Here is a 16313-nt window from a genome sequence, read left to right as displayed (position 1 = left end):
AAGCAACAGGAGAATTCAAAAGACTCGATTTTAATGAATGATATATAATTTAAAACCTGTAAAGAAACATTAAAATCTGGAAAAAAATATATGCACTATTACAAGTTATTTCAAAAATATAAAAGCTCTATAGGAAAAAATATGTTATAGACACTTGAAAAAGACAAGTAAATGATCAATAGACATAAAAAGTGTTCCATCTCTACAAGTCAAATAGCAACCCACCCTAGTATTCTTGCCTGGGAAATCCCATGGACAGAGGAGCCTGACAGTACAGTTCATGGGGTTGCAAAGAGTTGAACAGGACTGGGGTTGTAAAATGGTAGACTGTGGGGTTGCAAAGAGTCGAACAAGACTGAGTGACTGAGCATGCATAAATCAAATAAATTCAAATTAAAGCTGTTTGAATTATTTTTAACTTTAGGCCCAGAAAAAATGTAGTTCAGGTATTCAAAGCTGACAATGATATAAGCTCACAAATAGCTGTTAAGAGGGCAAATTGGTCTGAATCTAATGGAAAACAGTTCAGCCTTTCACTAATTTTTCTACTTCTGGGAATTTGGAAAAAGGAAAGATGCACCAAAATATATGGTCATAGATATGCATCACATCTTGATTAGCAATAAACTGTATTAAACAAAAGTGAGAGACTGCATACATTTCAATTAAATACCGATTTTGACAGAACGAGACTCTCAGACTTTGGAGAACGAACTTATGGTTGCCAAAGAGAGTGATGGGGGAAAGGGATAGTTTGGGAGTTTGGTAGGGACGTGTACACACTGCTGTATTTATTTATTTATTTATTTTAAATTTTATTTTATTTTTAAACTTTACAAAATTGTATTAGTTTTGCCAAATATCGAAATGAATCCGCCACAGGTATACATGTGTTCCCCATCCTGAATCCTCCTCCCTCCTCCCTCCCCATACCATCCCTCTGGGTCGTCCCAGTGCACCAGCCCCAAGCATCCAGTATTGTGCATCGAACCTGGACTGGTAACTCATTTCATACATAATATTATACATGTTTCAATGCCATTCTCCCAAATCTTCCCACCCTCTCCCTCTCCCACATAGTCCATAAGACTATTCTATACATCAGTGTCTCTTTTGCTGTCTCATACACAGGGTTATTGTTAGAATGGATAACCAACAAGGCCCTACTGTATCACACAGGGAACTCTGCTCAATGTTATGTGGCAGCCTGGATGGGAGTGGGGTTTGGGGGAGAATGATACATGTGTATGTATGGCTCAGTCCCTTTGCTGTCCTCCTGAAACTACCATGTTGTCTGTTGAATATACTCCTTTACAAAATAAAAAATTTAATTAAAAAATAAATGCCACATTTTGAACATTATTTAATGCTATAAGTAAATGTTAACCATCAAAAGTTAAGGAAGCAGGATCCAAAGATATTTTGATGTTGAGCATCTTTTCCTCCTCAAGCAGAATTTTAAAGAGGGTCTTTTGTGGGCTTCCCTTGTAGCTCAGATGGTAAAAAGTCTGTCTGTAATGCAGGAGAACCTGATTCAATCCCTGGGTTGAGAAGATCCCCTGGAGAAGGGAATGGCTATCCACTCCAGTATTCTTGCCTAGAGAATTCTGTGGACAGATCGTGGGGTTGCAAAGAGTTGGACACAACTGAGTGACTAATGCTTTCACTTTGGGGGCAGGGTGTCATCATCTGGGTAAGTCCCAGTGCTAATTCCCTGAGCATTTTATATAGGGGGCAAGTGTGGAATAAATCACCCAACTTGTGTCAAACTTGCTTAGTGGTAAAGCTCCTAGATGTGCACCATTGTTCTGGAAGGAAGCTGAGACCTAGAGATGTTAAAGGTCATGGAGCTGCTGAACTGGAGTGGAGACATGGAGCAGAGGACAGCTGAGGTCCTGGGTGCTCAGCACCGTTGTTGGGACTAGAGTCCAGTCTTCTGACTCCTGGACCAGGGCTCTTTAGATGTGCCAAGGTACCTGGATTAGTAAAATCTGAAGTTCAGTCTATCTTATCACTTCTTTAATGAGTTATGGATATTCATACATTCAACAAATAGTTCTTAAGCATCTATACCCATGTTGTCCTAGGAATAACAGGATAGAAGAAATGCGATCTCTGTCGTTGTTGTTATTCAGTCGTTCAGCCATGTCCAACTTTATGACCCCATGGACCAGCACACCAGGCTTCCTTGTCCTTTACTCTCTCCCATAGTTTGCTCAAGTTCATGTCCATTGAGTCGGTGATGTTATCTAACCATCTCATCTTCTGCTGCCCTCTTCTCCTTTTGCCTTCAATCTTTCCCAGAATCTGGGTCTTTTCCGATCAGTCAGCTCTTTGCATCAGGTTGGCCAAAGTATTGGAACTTCAGGATCAGGCCTTCCAATGAATATTCAGGGTTGATTTCTTTAGGACTGACTGGTTTGATCTCTATCCATGGGTTATTATTGTCTGGCCTTGGAATTTCCTTACCCTGGCACATCAGTAAAATGGTGTTTACCAATGGACTGCGTCTGCATGCTATTATCATTTAAATAATGCATAATCGATCTGAATAAGTTTTTTGGTGGGATCATCTGTACAGTTACTGTTTTTTTCCCTTTATAATAAATAATTGCAGAGAGATAATTTGAGATTATGTAAATATCTCTGCTTCAAGCTTTCACACACTATTTTTAATTTCCATTGATGATTTTCTGACTTGATTGTTCCTTTTTTTTTCTGAATTGTTAAACATTTTTATTGTGCAGACTTATAAGGTTGCAGGACATGCAGGATAAAAAAGTGTAAAATATCAGTAAGCATATAAAATTTCAGCAGTCTTTTGGACCAGCACTTGATTTGCACAAGGGACTAAGCATCTGTATAGAACAGACATATCTTGGGATACATAGTTTACAGATTGAATCACAAAACAATTTAAAAATTATTCAGTATAGTACATTTTCAGTTATGTACACAACTTAAAAGTAACTGATTACTCCTTTTATGTTTGTTTGCATTTGTTTGCAAGAGTTTTACTTTCTCTCCTGTTTATGTAGCACTAAGGATTCATGGATTCTTTCATTATTTACTGGATTAAGGTTAATTGCCATTTATTTGTTTTGATGCTCAAAGTATCCCAGATTTGTCTAGCAAGAGCCATCCAAGCTTCTCTGTCCTTCTACACATCCTCATGAATCCTTGAGCGCTTCCTTATTTTATGGCACAAGAAGTCTCAGACCCATCTTGGACTTTGTCTGCCTGTTGGTCTTGGCCTGTAGATGGTGAGGCTTTTGCCGGGATTGCCTGGGGCTCTGCTCACCGGGACTCATACTAGTTATGAGAAGCCCCCACAGAAATTCTCCTTTTGCAGTCTGTGTTGTGGCTGGATCAGCCCTTGTGGTTCTTAGGATTGTGAGATACATCTCACAGGGGTGAGATGTATCACCCCTGGGAACCATCAGGGAATTTGAAATGCCGAGGTGTATCACTCACATGCCCTGGAGGATACAAGGCACCCCTGGGGTGACACAGCGAGGTCCTGGGTGGAAAGAGAGAGCTCATGAGCAAGCTTGGACTTGGGGTTCTGCCTTTTTGGGGTTGAGGGTGGGGTGTCTATGATTTTAAAGTTTCACTCTTTATTGATGAATTTAAAAAATAAGAGTGGGAATTAAAGTGCTGGAAGGGAGAAGCAAACAGTCAGTGAGATGGTCTGTTATCAGGTCAACCAGAGCTTTCTAAAGTGGGAACTTCATGGGTGGGGTGGCCTGGCTCTTTATCTCATTGTGTAGCTGTCACGTGTTCACTGGAGATGGATGTCTTTGACATGGATATCTCTAAAGCTTCATGTCAGGCACTTATATTACAGTGAAAAAACCAGAATTATCAGTGCTGACACACACAGCCTCAACCTTGGAACCAGTCATTTCTTCAGTTGGTTCCTTTTAGGCAAGAATGAGATTACAAAGCCAAGACCTGGATGAAGGGGGCCAAAGGACACAAACTTCCATTATAAAATAAGTTATACAGTAGGATTAACTATAGTCACCAGACTGCACATTACATCCTCGTGAAAGTGAAAGTCCCTCGGTCATGTTCAACTCTTTGTGACCCCATGGACTATACAGTTCGTGGAATTGCTGCCTGCAATGCGAGAGACCTGGGTCTGATCCCTGGGTTGGGAAGATCCCCTGGAGAAGGGAATGGCTACCCACTCCAGTATTCTGGCCTGGAGAATTCCATGAACTGTATAGTCCATGGGGTTGCAGAGTCGGACACGACTGAGCGACTTTCACTTTCATGAAGGTGTAATGTCCAGTCTGGTGACTATAGTTAATCCTACTGTACTGAATATTTGAAAGCTGATAAGAGAGTAGACCTTAAGAGTCCTTCCCACAAGAGAAAAATTATAATTGTGTATGTTAAACAAAACCCCAAGATTGAGGGGCTAGCATGCTCTTTGCTAACAATGTGTCATTGCTTCCGGGGCCTCTCAGCCTACAGAGTTAGGGAATGTGTATGTCTCTGTGTGTGAGTGTGTAAACACATATCCAATTATTCCACCATATCTATATATTTAAAGTATAGTTTGTTTGTTTTTTAACAAAGCCCATCACTGTAGGATTCTAATTAGAGCTATGTAATTTAGATATATGTCACTGTCCTTTTAATTTTTAACAGGTGGCTAAACCCCTTGTTTAAAATTGGTTACGAACGGAAATTAAAACCAGATGATTTGTACTCAGTGCTTCCGGAAGATCGCTCCCAGCACCTTGGAGAAGAGCTACAAGGGTGAGCACAGGCAGCAGGGAGAAGGGGAGAGAGAGGGAGAATTTCCACATGGGGCTAAAGGTGTCGGGGAGGCTTTGCTTCCTCTGGGTTCTTCTGAGCCTGCTCCCCTGACACTGCATGCTCACCCCCTCAGGCTGACCCCGGGCTTAGCCCACTTTGGAGGCTGGGGGAGCCTGTGTTCCCTGTACATCTGTGGGCATGGAGGGAGCCCGCAGCCACAGCCCTGGAGGCCAAGCTCTGTCCCCGGAGGTGGGGTTCCTGGAGGAGGGAGTCTGCCCTCCTGAGCTGCTCGTGAACTGTGAGTCCAGCAAAGCTTGGCAGGAACTTGTTTTCTGAGACTAAGACTTCTCCCTCAAGGCCTGGTCTTGTACTTTTTCAGGTGCTTTGGTCTACACTGCTCATCCTTCAGGTGCCCTGTGACCCATTAGCCAGCATCTATGGGGCAGCCACAGAGCGCCCTGTAGTGAAGGCTCGTCTTCTGCTCTGCCCGCCCCCGTTTTACCTGAGCAGGGCTCTTCTTCACTGTTCTTTGTTTCTTATCACAGGTACTGGGATCGAGAAGTTTTGAGAGCCAAGAAAGATGCACGGGAGCCTTCTTTAAAGAAAGCAATCATCAAGTGTTACTGGAAATTCTATTTCATTCTGGGACTACTTATGTTTCTTGAGGTAAAAGCTTTTCCATACTGTGCATTGCTTCTCAGTGTGTGCAGATCAGTACTGAGATGGATGAGATGGTGGGGAGAGAGGACAGTGGCTTAAGGTCTGAAGTTAAAACTTGTCTGTGAATCACGATGCAGTTCAGCAGTTGTATTTACTTTTTTTGTATTTACTTTTAGAATGGACAGGTGCTTAAAGACAAATGCTCTAGGGGATTACAGTTGGGTTGGCCAAAAAATTCTTTCAGGCTTATGGGAAAACTTGAATGAACTTTTTGCCAAGCCAATGTTTTTCTTTTAACCAATTAAAACATAGTATTGTGGAAGGATGGCACTGACATTTTATACCATACGGAGAAGGCAATGGCAAGCCACTCCAGTACTCTTGCCTGGAAAATCTCATGGATGGAGGAGCTTGGTAGGCTACAGTCCATGGGGTCGCTACTAGTTGGACATGACTGAGCGACTTCACTTTCACTTTTCACTTTCACGCATTGGAGAAGGAAATGGCAACCCACTCCAGTGTTCTTGCCTGGAGAATCCCAGGGATAGGGGAGCCTGGTGGGCTGCCGTCTGTGGGATCGCACAGAGGCAGACACGACTGAAGCGACTTAGCAGCAGAAGCAGCAGGACATTGTTAGTGCTCAGTAAATGATATAAATGCTAAAAGTGATCCTTGAGAAAGAGAAGATTCTACAACCTCAAGGAATACGTGCTTCCTGGTTTGGAGGAAGTAAACTTGGACCTGAGCAATTAATTGTTAACTTGCCCAGGACACATCTGATAAATGCTTTTCTAAGAAGGGATCATTGTCTCTCCCTTTCCAGTGGAATAGGACCTGGGGCCCTGCATCTGGGCAGGAGATGCCAGAACTCCAAGAGCACACCCTTCCCTGAGCTACTCCCTCCCGGTGGGCCAGGTCACCCAGGTCAGAGACCCCCGTGGGGAGGAGCTCCAGCTTCACCATGAATTATGGAGAATCCATGCACCATCTATGCTGGTTTCAGTCATGACTGTAGGGATGGATTGCCAGTTGAGAGGAGAGTCTTGGTATCCTGGCACTGGCAGAAGGTGTAGGAGGGGATCTGCAGGAGAAAACCAGAGACAGAAAGCCATGAAGTCAATGACCTCCATGACCCTGAAGATCCTGGGTCAAGACCCCGCAGTGAGACACATCCACCTGGGGACACAGTGCCGTCAGCACCCCTGTTCTGGCTGAGCCTTCTGGAGGTCTGCTGCAGACCCCCCTGGGTGGCTCATGCTCTCCGTGGTTCCTTAGCACTGCCTTAGGGACATGGGTGGGCTGTGAGTGTGTGAGAGCAGGAGGGATGGAAGATGCAGTTGCTGTGAAAGGGGTGTTTTAGGTGGAGAAGGTGTGAGTTGTCATCAGTCCATTGTGTTGGGGGTAAGGTGGGTGGGCAAGGTGGTTTACAGGTGGGTGGCATGGCTCTTGTTTAAAGGCTGTGTTTACTAAAGGGCACTGCAGGCAGTGGGCAGCTGGGCAGGTGAAGTCCACCCCACACAACTGGAGAGACAGAGAATCTGTCAGTTCCCAGGGGACTGGGTGGTCCTGGGAGATGGTGTTCTCGTTGATGACAAAGGTGGGTTGACCATTGTGCCAGAGGGTGGGAATAGGTGTGTGTGGCAGAGTGCCACTTTAGACAAGGCTCTTACCACTGAGATATTGAAGTGCCTTGTGAAGGGTGGGGTGGACTGTTGATTTCAAAATTGTCCAGCCCTAGTAACACTTCCTGCTGGGGATCCAGGAAGGCCAGGCCTAGGGGTTGTGTCAGTTGTCAGTTGTCATTTGGTAGAGCCCCGGGCCCCTCTTTCAGGAGGCTGGTTGTTGGGCGGTCATGGCAGAGAAGTGGGAAGTAGAGGACCTTGAAAACAAGGGAGCTCATCCTCTGTAGTACTAGAAGTTCTAGTAGCAGTAAGAGGGGCTCATACTCAGTAGTCATGGTGGTGGCAACAACAATACTATTAGTAGTGCAGTAGGAACAATAGTGGTCATTGTATGGATGTGAGAGTTGGACTGTAAAGAAAGCTGAGCACTGAAGAATTGATGCTTCTGAACTGTGGTGTTGGAGAAGACTCTTGAGAGTCCCTTGGACTGCAAGGAGATCCAACCAGTCCATTCTGAAGGAGATCAGCCCTGGGTGTTCTTTGGAAGGAATGATGCTAAAGCTGAAACTCCAGTACTTTGGCCACCTCATGCAAAGAGTTGACTCATTGGAAAAGACTCTGATGCTGGGAGGGATTGGGGGCAGGAGGAAAAGGGGATGACAGAGGATAAGATGGCTGGATGGCATCACCGACTCCATGGACGTGAGTTTGAGTGAAATCCAGGAGATGGCGATGGACAGGGAGGCCTGGCATGCTGTGATTCATGAGGTCGCAAAGAGTCGGACACGACTGAGTGACTGAACTGAACTGAGTAACAATAGTAAGTACTCAAAATTAGTTATGTATCAGGAACTGCTATGAGCACTGTATGTGTAATATCACTTTTATTCCTTTTAACCTAACTCAATGAAGTTGTAGGTTTCATATTACCCCTATTTTAGAAGAGAGGACTCTAAGTCCAAGTAGTTACATAGGATGCCTGTGATCACAGAGGATAAGAAAGCTGTGGTACATATACAAAATAGAGTATTACTCAGCCATTAAAAAGAATACATTTGAATCAGTTCTAATGAGGTGGATGAAACTGGAGCCTATTATACAGAGTGAAGTAAGCCAGAAAGAAAAACACCAATACAGTATAATAACGCATATATATGGAATTTAGAAAGATGGTAACAATAACCTTGTATACGAGACAACAAAAGAGACACTGATGTATAGAACAGTCTTTTGGACTCTGTGGGAGAGGGAGAGGGTGAGATGATTTGGGAGAATGGCATTGAAATATGTATAATATCATATCTGAAACGAGTTGCCAGTCCAGGTTCGATGCACGATACTGGATGCTTGGGGCTAGTGCACTGGGACGACCCAGAGGGATGGTATGGGGAGGGAGGAGGGAGGAAGGTTCAGAATGGGGAACACATGTATGCCTGTGGCAGATTCATTTTGATATATGGCAGAACCAATACAATATTGTAAAGTTTAAAAATAAAATAAAACTTTAAAAAAAGAAAGCATAAAGAACAAATTGAGGTTCCACTTTGGGCTCTCTGACTTACAAGCCTGTTCATCTTTGTTCATTTGACCCTAGATGAGAGGTCATCTAGGGTCAGAAAGGCTTGTCTTTAGAGCTTTGTATTCATGGTTTCAGACACATGCATCCTGAACTTTGTCTAAAGATAATAAATAGGATGCCAAGAACTTCCTGGAGCAGGAGGTCAGATTTGGGATCATAAATGAGGGTAGAGTTCAGGTGTCCATGTCCCCTGGATGCCAAATTTGACTAGGATGTTGATGCCAGAAGCAACATCATGCTGTATTCAGATGGACCAGGAGCCCTTTAACCTTGCCCGCATTACCATCCCGAAGTGGTGATAATTTTAGATAGTGGAAGATCTAAACTCAACTCAGGATTCTCTAAAACATGAACACATTTACTCTGTGACCTTCTGCCCTTTTTTAATTCCTCTGGTGCACAGGATGACTCAGGGGTTACCCATGGTTCCCAGACAGTGCTGTGACCAACAACAGTGCAAACCCTCCTGGCAGCACCAGTGGGAAGAGGCAGGATGATGCCAGTCCAGGGCAAGGCTTTTGGGGTTAGGACTTCAAAGTGTGAAACCTCTGTCCTGTTAGAATTCAGGAGTGATCATGATGCTGAGGAAACAAGTACCAGGCTAATGTTCAACCTGGAGCACATGCAGGTCACCCCTAATTAGCACAGAACAGCCAGGGAATGCCCAGCAAGCCTGGCCCCTGTGTGTACCTCCATGGGGAACTTGGTTGGGGATAACAAGTCTCTGCCTGCCTGGGGCCCTCAGGGTGGAGAAGAGGAGCCTGAAAGCTCTTCCTGGACCAGAGACACAGAGACCACCACCCCAGGTCATCAGGGCTTCTCTCTGAGATGAAGTTTTCACCTGCCATTGTGTAAATGGGGTGACCTTGAAGAGCCTCAGTGGGTTCACTCACTCCCTTCTCCTGAGTGGGGAGGAGTGGCCAGGGTTTATATCTTCTTCCTGGGAACCTTAGAAATGGCCAGCTTTCTCTAATCACTGACCTTTATCCAAGGTCACTTTTGCTGGTTGTCTCTGTTTTAGGTAGAGGCTATAGGAAGTCACATATTTGTGTAAATCTTCACTTTGGAGTTCAACTTTGTACAGACTGAAGAGAGCTATCAAAATCAAACTCATCAGAGGACTTCCCTGGTGGTCCAGTGGTTAAGACTGCTTCCAATGCAGGGCTCACAGGTTTGATCCCTGGTTGGAGAATTAAGATATCACATACCTCAGGGCAACTAAGCTGGTGCTTCCCAACTAGAGAAGTCTGCACGCTACAATAAAGACCCAACACAGGAAAAAAAAGAGTTTCATGCTGGAGATTTCTTGGTGTAGGATGTTTTGCAGTCGAGTAGACCAGTTAAAGTTGATAGAGATCAAATCTAGATATTAATTGAGAACAACAATGTTATATCATATGGGAGATAGCCAACATACTCAAACTATCCAAAAACAAACAAACAAACAAACATTGAAAGTCATTGCACCATCTTGGTTATATTAATCACTTTGATGATTGGTTTCCACCAAAGTTAAATTCAGTTCGGTGGCTCAGTCGTCTCTGACTCTTTGCGACCCCATGGACTGCAGCACGCCAGCCTCCCTGTCCATCACTAACTCCCAGAGTTTACCCAAACTCATGTCCATTGAGTCAGTGATGCCATCTAAACATCTCATCCTCTGTCATCCCCTTCTCCTGCCCTCAATCTTTCCCAGCATCAGGGTCTTTTCAAATGAGTCAGTTCTTTGCATCAGGTGGCCAAAGTATTGGAGCTTCAGCTTCAGCACCAGTCCTTCCACTGAACACTCAGGACTGATCTCCTTTAGGATGGACTGGTTGGAACTCCTTGCAGGCCAAGGGACTCTCAAGAGTCTTCTCCAACACCACAGTTCAAAAGCATCAATTCTTCAGTGCTCAGCTTTCTTTATAGTCCAACTCTCACATCCATACATGACTACTGGAAAAACTATAGCCTTGACTAGATGGACCTTTGTTGGCAAAGTAATGTCTCTGCTTTTGAATATGCTGTCTAGATTGGTCATAACTTTTCTTCCTAGGAGTAACCATCTTTTAATTTCATGGCTGCAGTCACCATCTGTGGTGATTTTGGAGCCCCCCAAAATAAAGTCTGCCACTGTTTCCTCATCTATTTGCTGTGAAGTGATGGGACTGGATGCCATGATCTTAGTTTTCTGAATGTTGAGCTTTAAGCCAATTTTTTCACTCTCCTCTTTCACTTTCATCAAGAGGCTCTTTAGTTCTTCTTCCCTTTCTGCCATAAGGGTGGTGTCATCTGCATATCTGGGGTTATTGACATTTCGGCCGGCAAGCTTGATTCCAACTTGTGCTTCATCCGGCCCAGCGTTTCTTGTGATGTACTCTGCATAGAAGTTAAATAAGCAGGGTGACGATATACAGCCTTACGTACCCCTTTTCCCGATTTGGAACCAGTCTGTTGTTCCATGTCCAGTTCTAACTTGCTTCCTGACCTGCATAAAGATTTCTCAAGAGGCAGTTCAGGTGGTCTGGTATTCCTGTCTCTTTCAGAATTTTCCACAGTTTGTTGTGATCCACACAGTCAAAGGCTTTGGCATAGTCAATAAAGCAGAAATAGATGCTTTTCTGGAACTCTCTTGTTTTTTCTTTGATCCAATTGTTGATCCAATTTCTTTGATCCAGATGTTGGCAATTTGATCTCTGGTTCTTCTGCCTTTTCTAAAACCAGCCCAAACATCTGGAAGTTCATGGTTCATGTATTGCTAATGCCTGGCTTGGAGATTTTTGAGGATTACTTTACTAGCGTGTAAGATGAGTGCAATTGTGTGGTAGTTTGAGCATTCTTTGGCATTGCCTTTCTTTGGGATTGGAGAGAAAACTGACCTTTTCCAGTCCTGTAGCCCCCACTGAGTTTTCCAAATTTGCTGGCATATTGAGTGCAGCACTTTCATAGCATCATCTTTTAGGATTTGAAATAGGTCAACTGGAATTCCATCAACTCCACTAGCTTTGTTTGTAGTGATGTTTCCTAAGGCCCACTTGACTTCACATTCCAGGATGTCTGGCTCTTAGTGAGTAATCACACCTTCATGATCATCTAAGTTGAGGGAGGAGAAATACAAAGACCTTCTTGATCATATTTCTGCATACCATTCTCTACTGAAATGTAACTATTAATAAAATGCTCCTTTTCAAAAACAAATTGTGATGGGTGATGAAAAGTGAATAATGTACACTAATGCTGAATGGAAGAGATCCTGGGGTAAATGAAATTAACCACCACCAACCACAACAAAGTCTAGTATTCATCCAAAGAAGGTGATGTGTATAGGGTGAAGACTGGAAGGGGGTCCTCTATTGTGAGCTCCTTTTGGAAAAACAAACATTTAATTCCAATGAGTACTTCTCCCAATTAGGTCAACTTAAAGCAGCTCTTGATGATAAGTGTTGGAATTAGTCAACAGAAAATACATAATGTAAGACCATATATTTCTTTGATGACCAGGCAAAAACTGTTACAGCCTAGCCTGGAAATTCTGACTCATCTGCCATATTCACCAGACATTGCACTTTCAGGTTTCCATTTATTTTGTTTTTTACAAAATTCTCTTAATGGAAAAAATTCTAACTCCCCAGAAGACTGTTAAAGGCACCTGAAATAGTTCTTTGCTCAAAAAGATATAAAGTTTTGGGAAGATGGAATTATGAAGTTGCCTGAAAAATGGCAGAAGATAGTGGAACAGAATTTTGAATACGTTATTCAACAAAGTTCTTGGTGAAAATGAAAATTGTATCTCTTATTTTTATTTAAAAATCAAAAGAACTTTTTGGCCAACCCAATACTAAGGCTTTATTGTCTTTGAATGTAAAATTTTGGCTTACCTTAAAACTGTCTCTGGTTGTCTTACTGGAAATAGTGAATCTGTGTATTTTTCCTTTAGATTAGCAATGAGTGTAGCATTTTGTCAAGATGGCTTTTTAACATGCTAATAATAAAAGTAAAGTTTGTGTTAAGAAAAATTGGCATAACTTGTAGCTCTAATTAAGGCTTTTTTTCTTTCAGGAAGGCACCAAGGTGGTTCTGCCCGTATTTTTGGGGAAAATTATTAGTTATGTTGCAAACTATGATCCCAATGATTCTGCCGCTTTGCATGAAGCCTACGGCTACGCGGCAGGGCTGAGCGCCTGCGTGCTCGTGTGGGCCGTTCTGCACCACTTGTGCTTCTACCACATGCAGCATGTGGGGATGAGGCTGAGGGTAGCCGTGTGCCATATGATCTACCGCAAGGTGAGTGTCGCTCGGTACCACGGTGTGTACCTCCCCTAGAGGATCAGGAACATTTTGGGAAAGTTCTCTATAAATTAAACATCTTGTAACTGGGATCGTTTACACCTTCCTAGAGAAGCTTGCTATCTGTATCAGGCCAATTTTGTTTTCATCATTTAAGCAAACTTTACAAGTGAATAATTAAAAGTTTTGTATTGAGATCGGGTCAGGGCTGCCTTTGATAACTCTTATCCACAGGTTGTCATGTAATATCCACTCAGCTTGCAATGGAATTTAATTAAAAAATAAGTATAAAAAGTATCAAATTTGTTTTCACTGTTTTCATGCCTTAATCTTGTAGCTGTATTTGTGGCAATTTTGTTGTTCATTAAGGCCATCTTTTACATCAAATTGGTATTTAAAAGTAAACTTCATTGATTGGATTTATAAAATTAAATCTAGGAGCACAAAATGTATTTGAGAAAGGGAATGATTATATGTTTAAATGACTCATCTAGTCATATTGAATGTAATTGTGTGAACTAAAGAAAAATATAAATGGAATCCATGCCAAATATAGATTATCTTGCTGTATTCTATAGCTATGATTGTTTATAATGGTATTAAAGAATAGAACTGAATATTGGGATGAAACTTGAAATCTTATGCAGTTTTTAGTAATTTTGGTGAGAATTTGTTGCTATTCATTCAAGTTATTTTCTTAATTCAATATTTCCTTTTTTTTTTAGTATGCATTTTAGCACTTTTAATAAGACCTGATTTGGTATGTTGAGTGATTTTGTGTTGAGAAATGCCACAGAATTATTCTATAGTTTACCCTAGTCTTAACTAGTTTAAAAGAAATACGGATTTTAGCAGCTTTTACAAAGGAATTGCCACAGTGTTAAGAGCTGAAGGGCTCATTATAAATTTGACCCTGCATATCTCTTTGCCCTGGGCTGTTTCCTTTTTCCTAGAAAAAAAATTTTTATTTAGCTGTATTTTATTGTAGAAATTTGATGAGAGAATAGATCTTAAGTGTTCTCACCACACACATGAAAGGATAACTATGTGCAATGATGGGTTTGTTCATTTGTTTTCCTACTGTAACCATTTCTCCATGTTTATTTACCTCAAAACATGACACTGCACATAGTAAATATATTTAATTTTATTACAAATGAATAAAATCCTCAATGAAAGCTAAAACCAGGTGACTTAAATGAAAATTATTGCTTCTTTTACTATTTGTTACTTATCTAGAGCTCCTGTTTCCTGGGAATACTTTTCTGGGCAAAATGTAGAATGTCTTCTCCCATCTTTAAATCTCAGGACTGTGTGGACTCAGGGCCCTGACCTCTCACTGTCTGTGTTTGGCACATAAGCTCAGTTTCTCCTTGGGTGACATACCTTCTAGTTAAGGGTCTTCATTGTCTGCCATCATCATTTTTGTTATTCTCTGGCACCTTCTGCCATTTAGTAGACAAATACTCAGATTTCCCCACAAATTAGCTAGATTTTTATCTTTCCAGATCATGCTTAGCTCCCATGAGTATGCAGGAAATTTCACCAGAACTGCACTGTGAAAAACCTTAAGTTAGATTTGAGATGATGGTTTAGTCAAAAAGACCTTGTTCTTTGCTGCATAGCTGAGCCACTGTCCATCTAGTTTTCTTTCTCTTCCAGCTAACACTTTGGAATGTCTCCTTTGGGAAATCTGATCGGACCTTGTATGTTGCTTATGTGAATGTAAACATCTCCCACAGTGTTCATTTACCGGCTTCAGTTCAGTTCAGTCGCTCAGTCGTGTCCAATTCTTTGCAACCCCATGAATCACAGCATGCCAGACCTCCCTGTCCATCACCAACTCCCGGAGTTCACTCAGACTCACGTCCATCGAGTCAGTGATGCCATCCAGCCATCTCATCCTCTGTCGTCCCCTTTTCCTCCTGCCTCCAATCCCTCCCAGCATCAGTCTTTTCCAGTGAGTCAACTCTTCGCATGAGGTGGCCATAGTACTGGAGTTTCAGCTTTAGCATCATTCCTTCCAAAGAAATCCCAGGGCTGATCTCCTTCAGAATGGACTGGTTGGATCTCCTTGCAGTCCAAGGGACTCTCAAGAGTCTTCTCCAACACCACAGTTCAAAAGCATCAATTCTTCGGCACTCAACTTTCTTCACAGTCCAACTCTCACATCCATACATGACTACTGGAAAAACCATAGCCTTGACTAGATGGACCTTTGCTGGCAAAGTAATGTCTGCTTTTTAATATACTATCTAGATTGGTCATAATTTTCCCTTCAAGGAGTAAGTCTTTTAATTTCATGGCTGCAGTCACCATCTGCAGTGATTTTGGAGCCCCCAAAAATAAAGTCTGATACTGTTTCCACTGTTTCCCTATCTATTTTCCATGAAGTGATGGGGCCGGATGCCATGATCTTCGTTTTCTGAATGTTGAACTTTTTCATCCTCCTCTTTCACTTTCATCAAGAGGCTTTTTAGTTCCTCTTCACTTTCTGCCTTAAGGGTGATGTCATCTGCATATCTGAGGTTATTGATATTTCTCCTGGAAATCTTGATTCCAGCTTGTGCTTCTTCAAGCCCAGCATTTCTCATGATGTACTGCATATAAGTTAAATAAGCAGGGTGACCAAATACAGCCTTGATGAACTCCTTTTCCTATTTGGAACCAGTCTGTTGTTCCATATCCAGTTCTAACTGTTGCTTCCTGACCTGCATACAGGTTTCCCAAGAGACAGGTCAGGTGGTCTGGTATTCCTGTCTCTTTCAGAATTTTCCACAGTTTATAGTGATCCACACAGTCAAAGGCTTTGGCATAGTAAATAATTAGTGTTTTGAATATTATACTGGTTAGTTTTAGAATGAGGAAACTAAGACCAAAGTGTTTAAATGATATCACACCTGGAATTAATGACTGACCAGATGTATAGTCCAAGTCCCCTAATCTCTTTCCTTGAGGTGGCCTCTCCACTCTCATCTTGTTGTTGTTGTTCAGTCACTCAGTCCTGTCCAGCTCTCTGTGACCCCATGAACTGCAGCACACCAGCCTTCCCTGCCCTTCAATATCTCCTGGATTTTGCTCAAACTCATGTCCATCAAGTCAGGGATGCCATCCACCTATCTCATCCTCTGTTGTCCCTTCTTCTTCCTGCCCTAATTTTTCCCAGCATCAGGTTCTTTTCCAATTTGTCAACTCTTGGCATCAGGTGGCCAGAGTATTGGAGCTTCAGCTTCAGTATCAGTCCTTACAATGAATATTCAGAGTTGATTTTCCTTAGGATTGAGTGGTTGGATCTCCTTGCAGTCCAAGGGACTCAAGAGTCTTCTCCAGCACCACATTTCAAAAGCATCAATTCTTTGGTGCTCATCCTTCTTTATGGTCCAGCTCTCACATCTGTACATGACCACCGGAAA

The 16313-nt window shown here is 42.4% G+C and overlaps 1 protein-coding gene across 1 annotated transcript in view; it reads left to right on the top strand.

Moving 5' to 3' along the window:
• Positions 1-16313, top strand: part of LOC139186162 (ATP-binding cassette sub-family C member 4-like) — a 183774-nt gene that overhangs the window by 5606 nt on the left and 161855 nt on the right. Inside the window, exons 2-4 of the mRNA XM_070799967.1 lie at positions 4660-4770; positions 5316-5436; positions 12673-12897. Coding sequence (XP_070656068.1) covers positions 4660-4770; positions 5316-5436; positions 12673-12897 — 457 coding nt within the window. The remainder of the gene's footprint in view (positions 1-4659; positions 4771-5315; positions 5437-12672; positions 12898-16313) is intronic.

The sequence above is a fragment of the Bos indicus genome, chromosome 12 (genome assembly GCF_029378745.1).
Source record: "Bos indicus isolate NIAB-ARS_2022 breed Sahiwal x Tharparkar chromosome 12, NIAB-ARS_B.indTharparkar_mat_pri_1.0, whole genome shotgun sequence".
NCBI classification, from domain to species: Eukaryota; Metazoa; Chordata; class Mammalia; order Artiodactyla; family Bovidae; genus Bos; species Bos indicus.
Note: the sequence above shows the minus strand (reverse complement) of the source record. Positions and strands in the feature narration are given on the sequence as shown.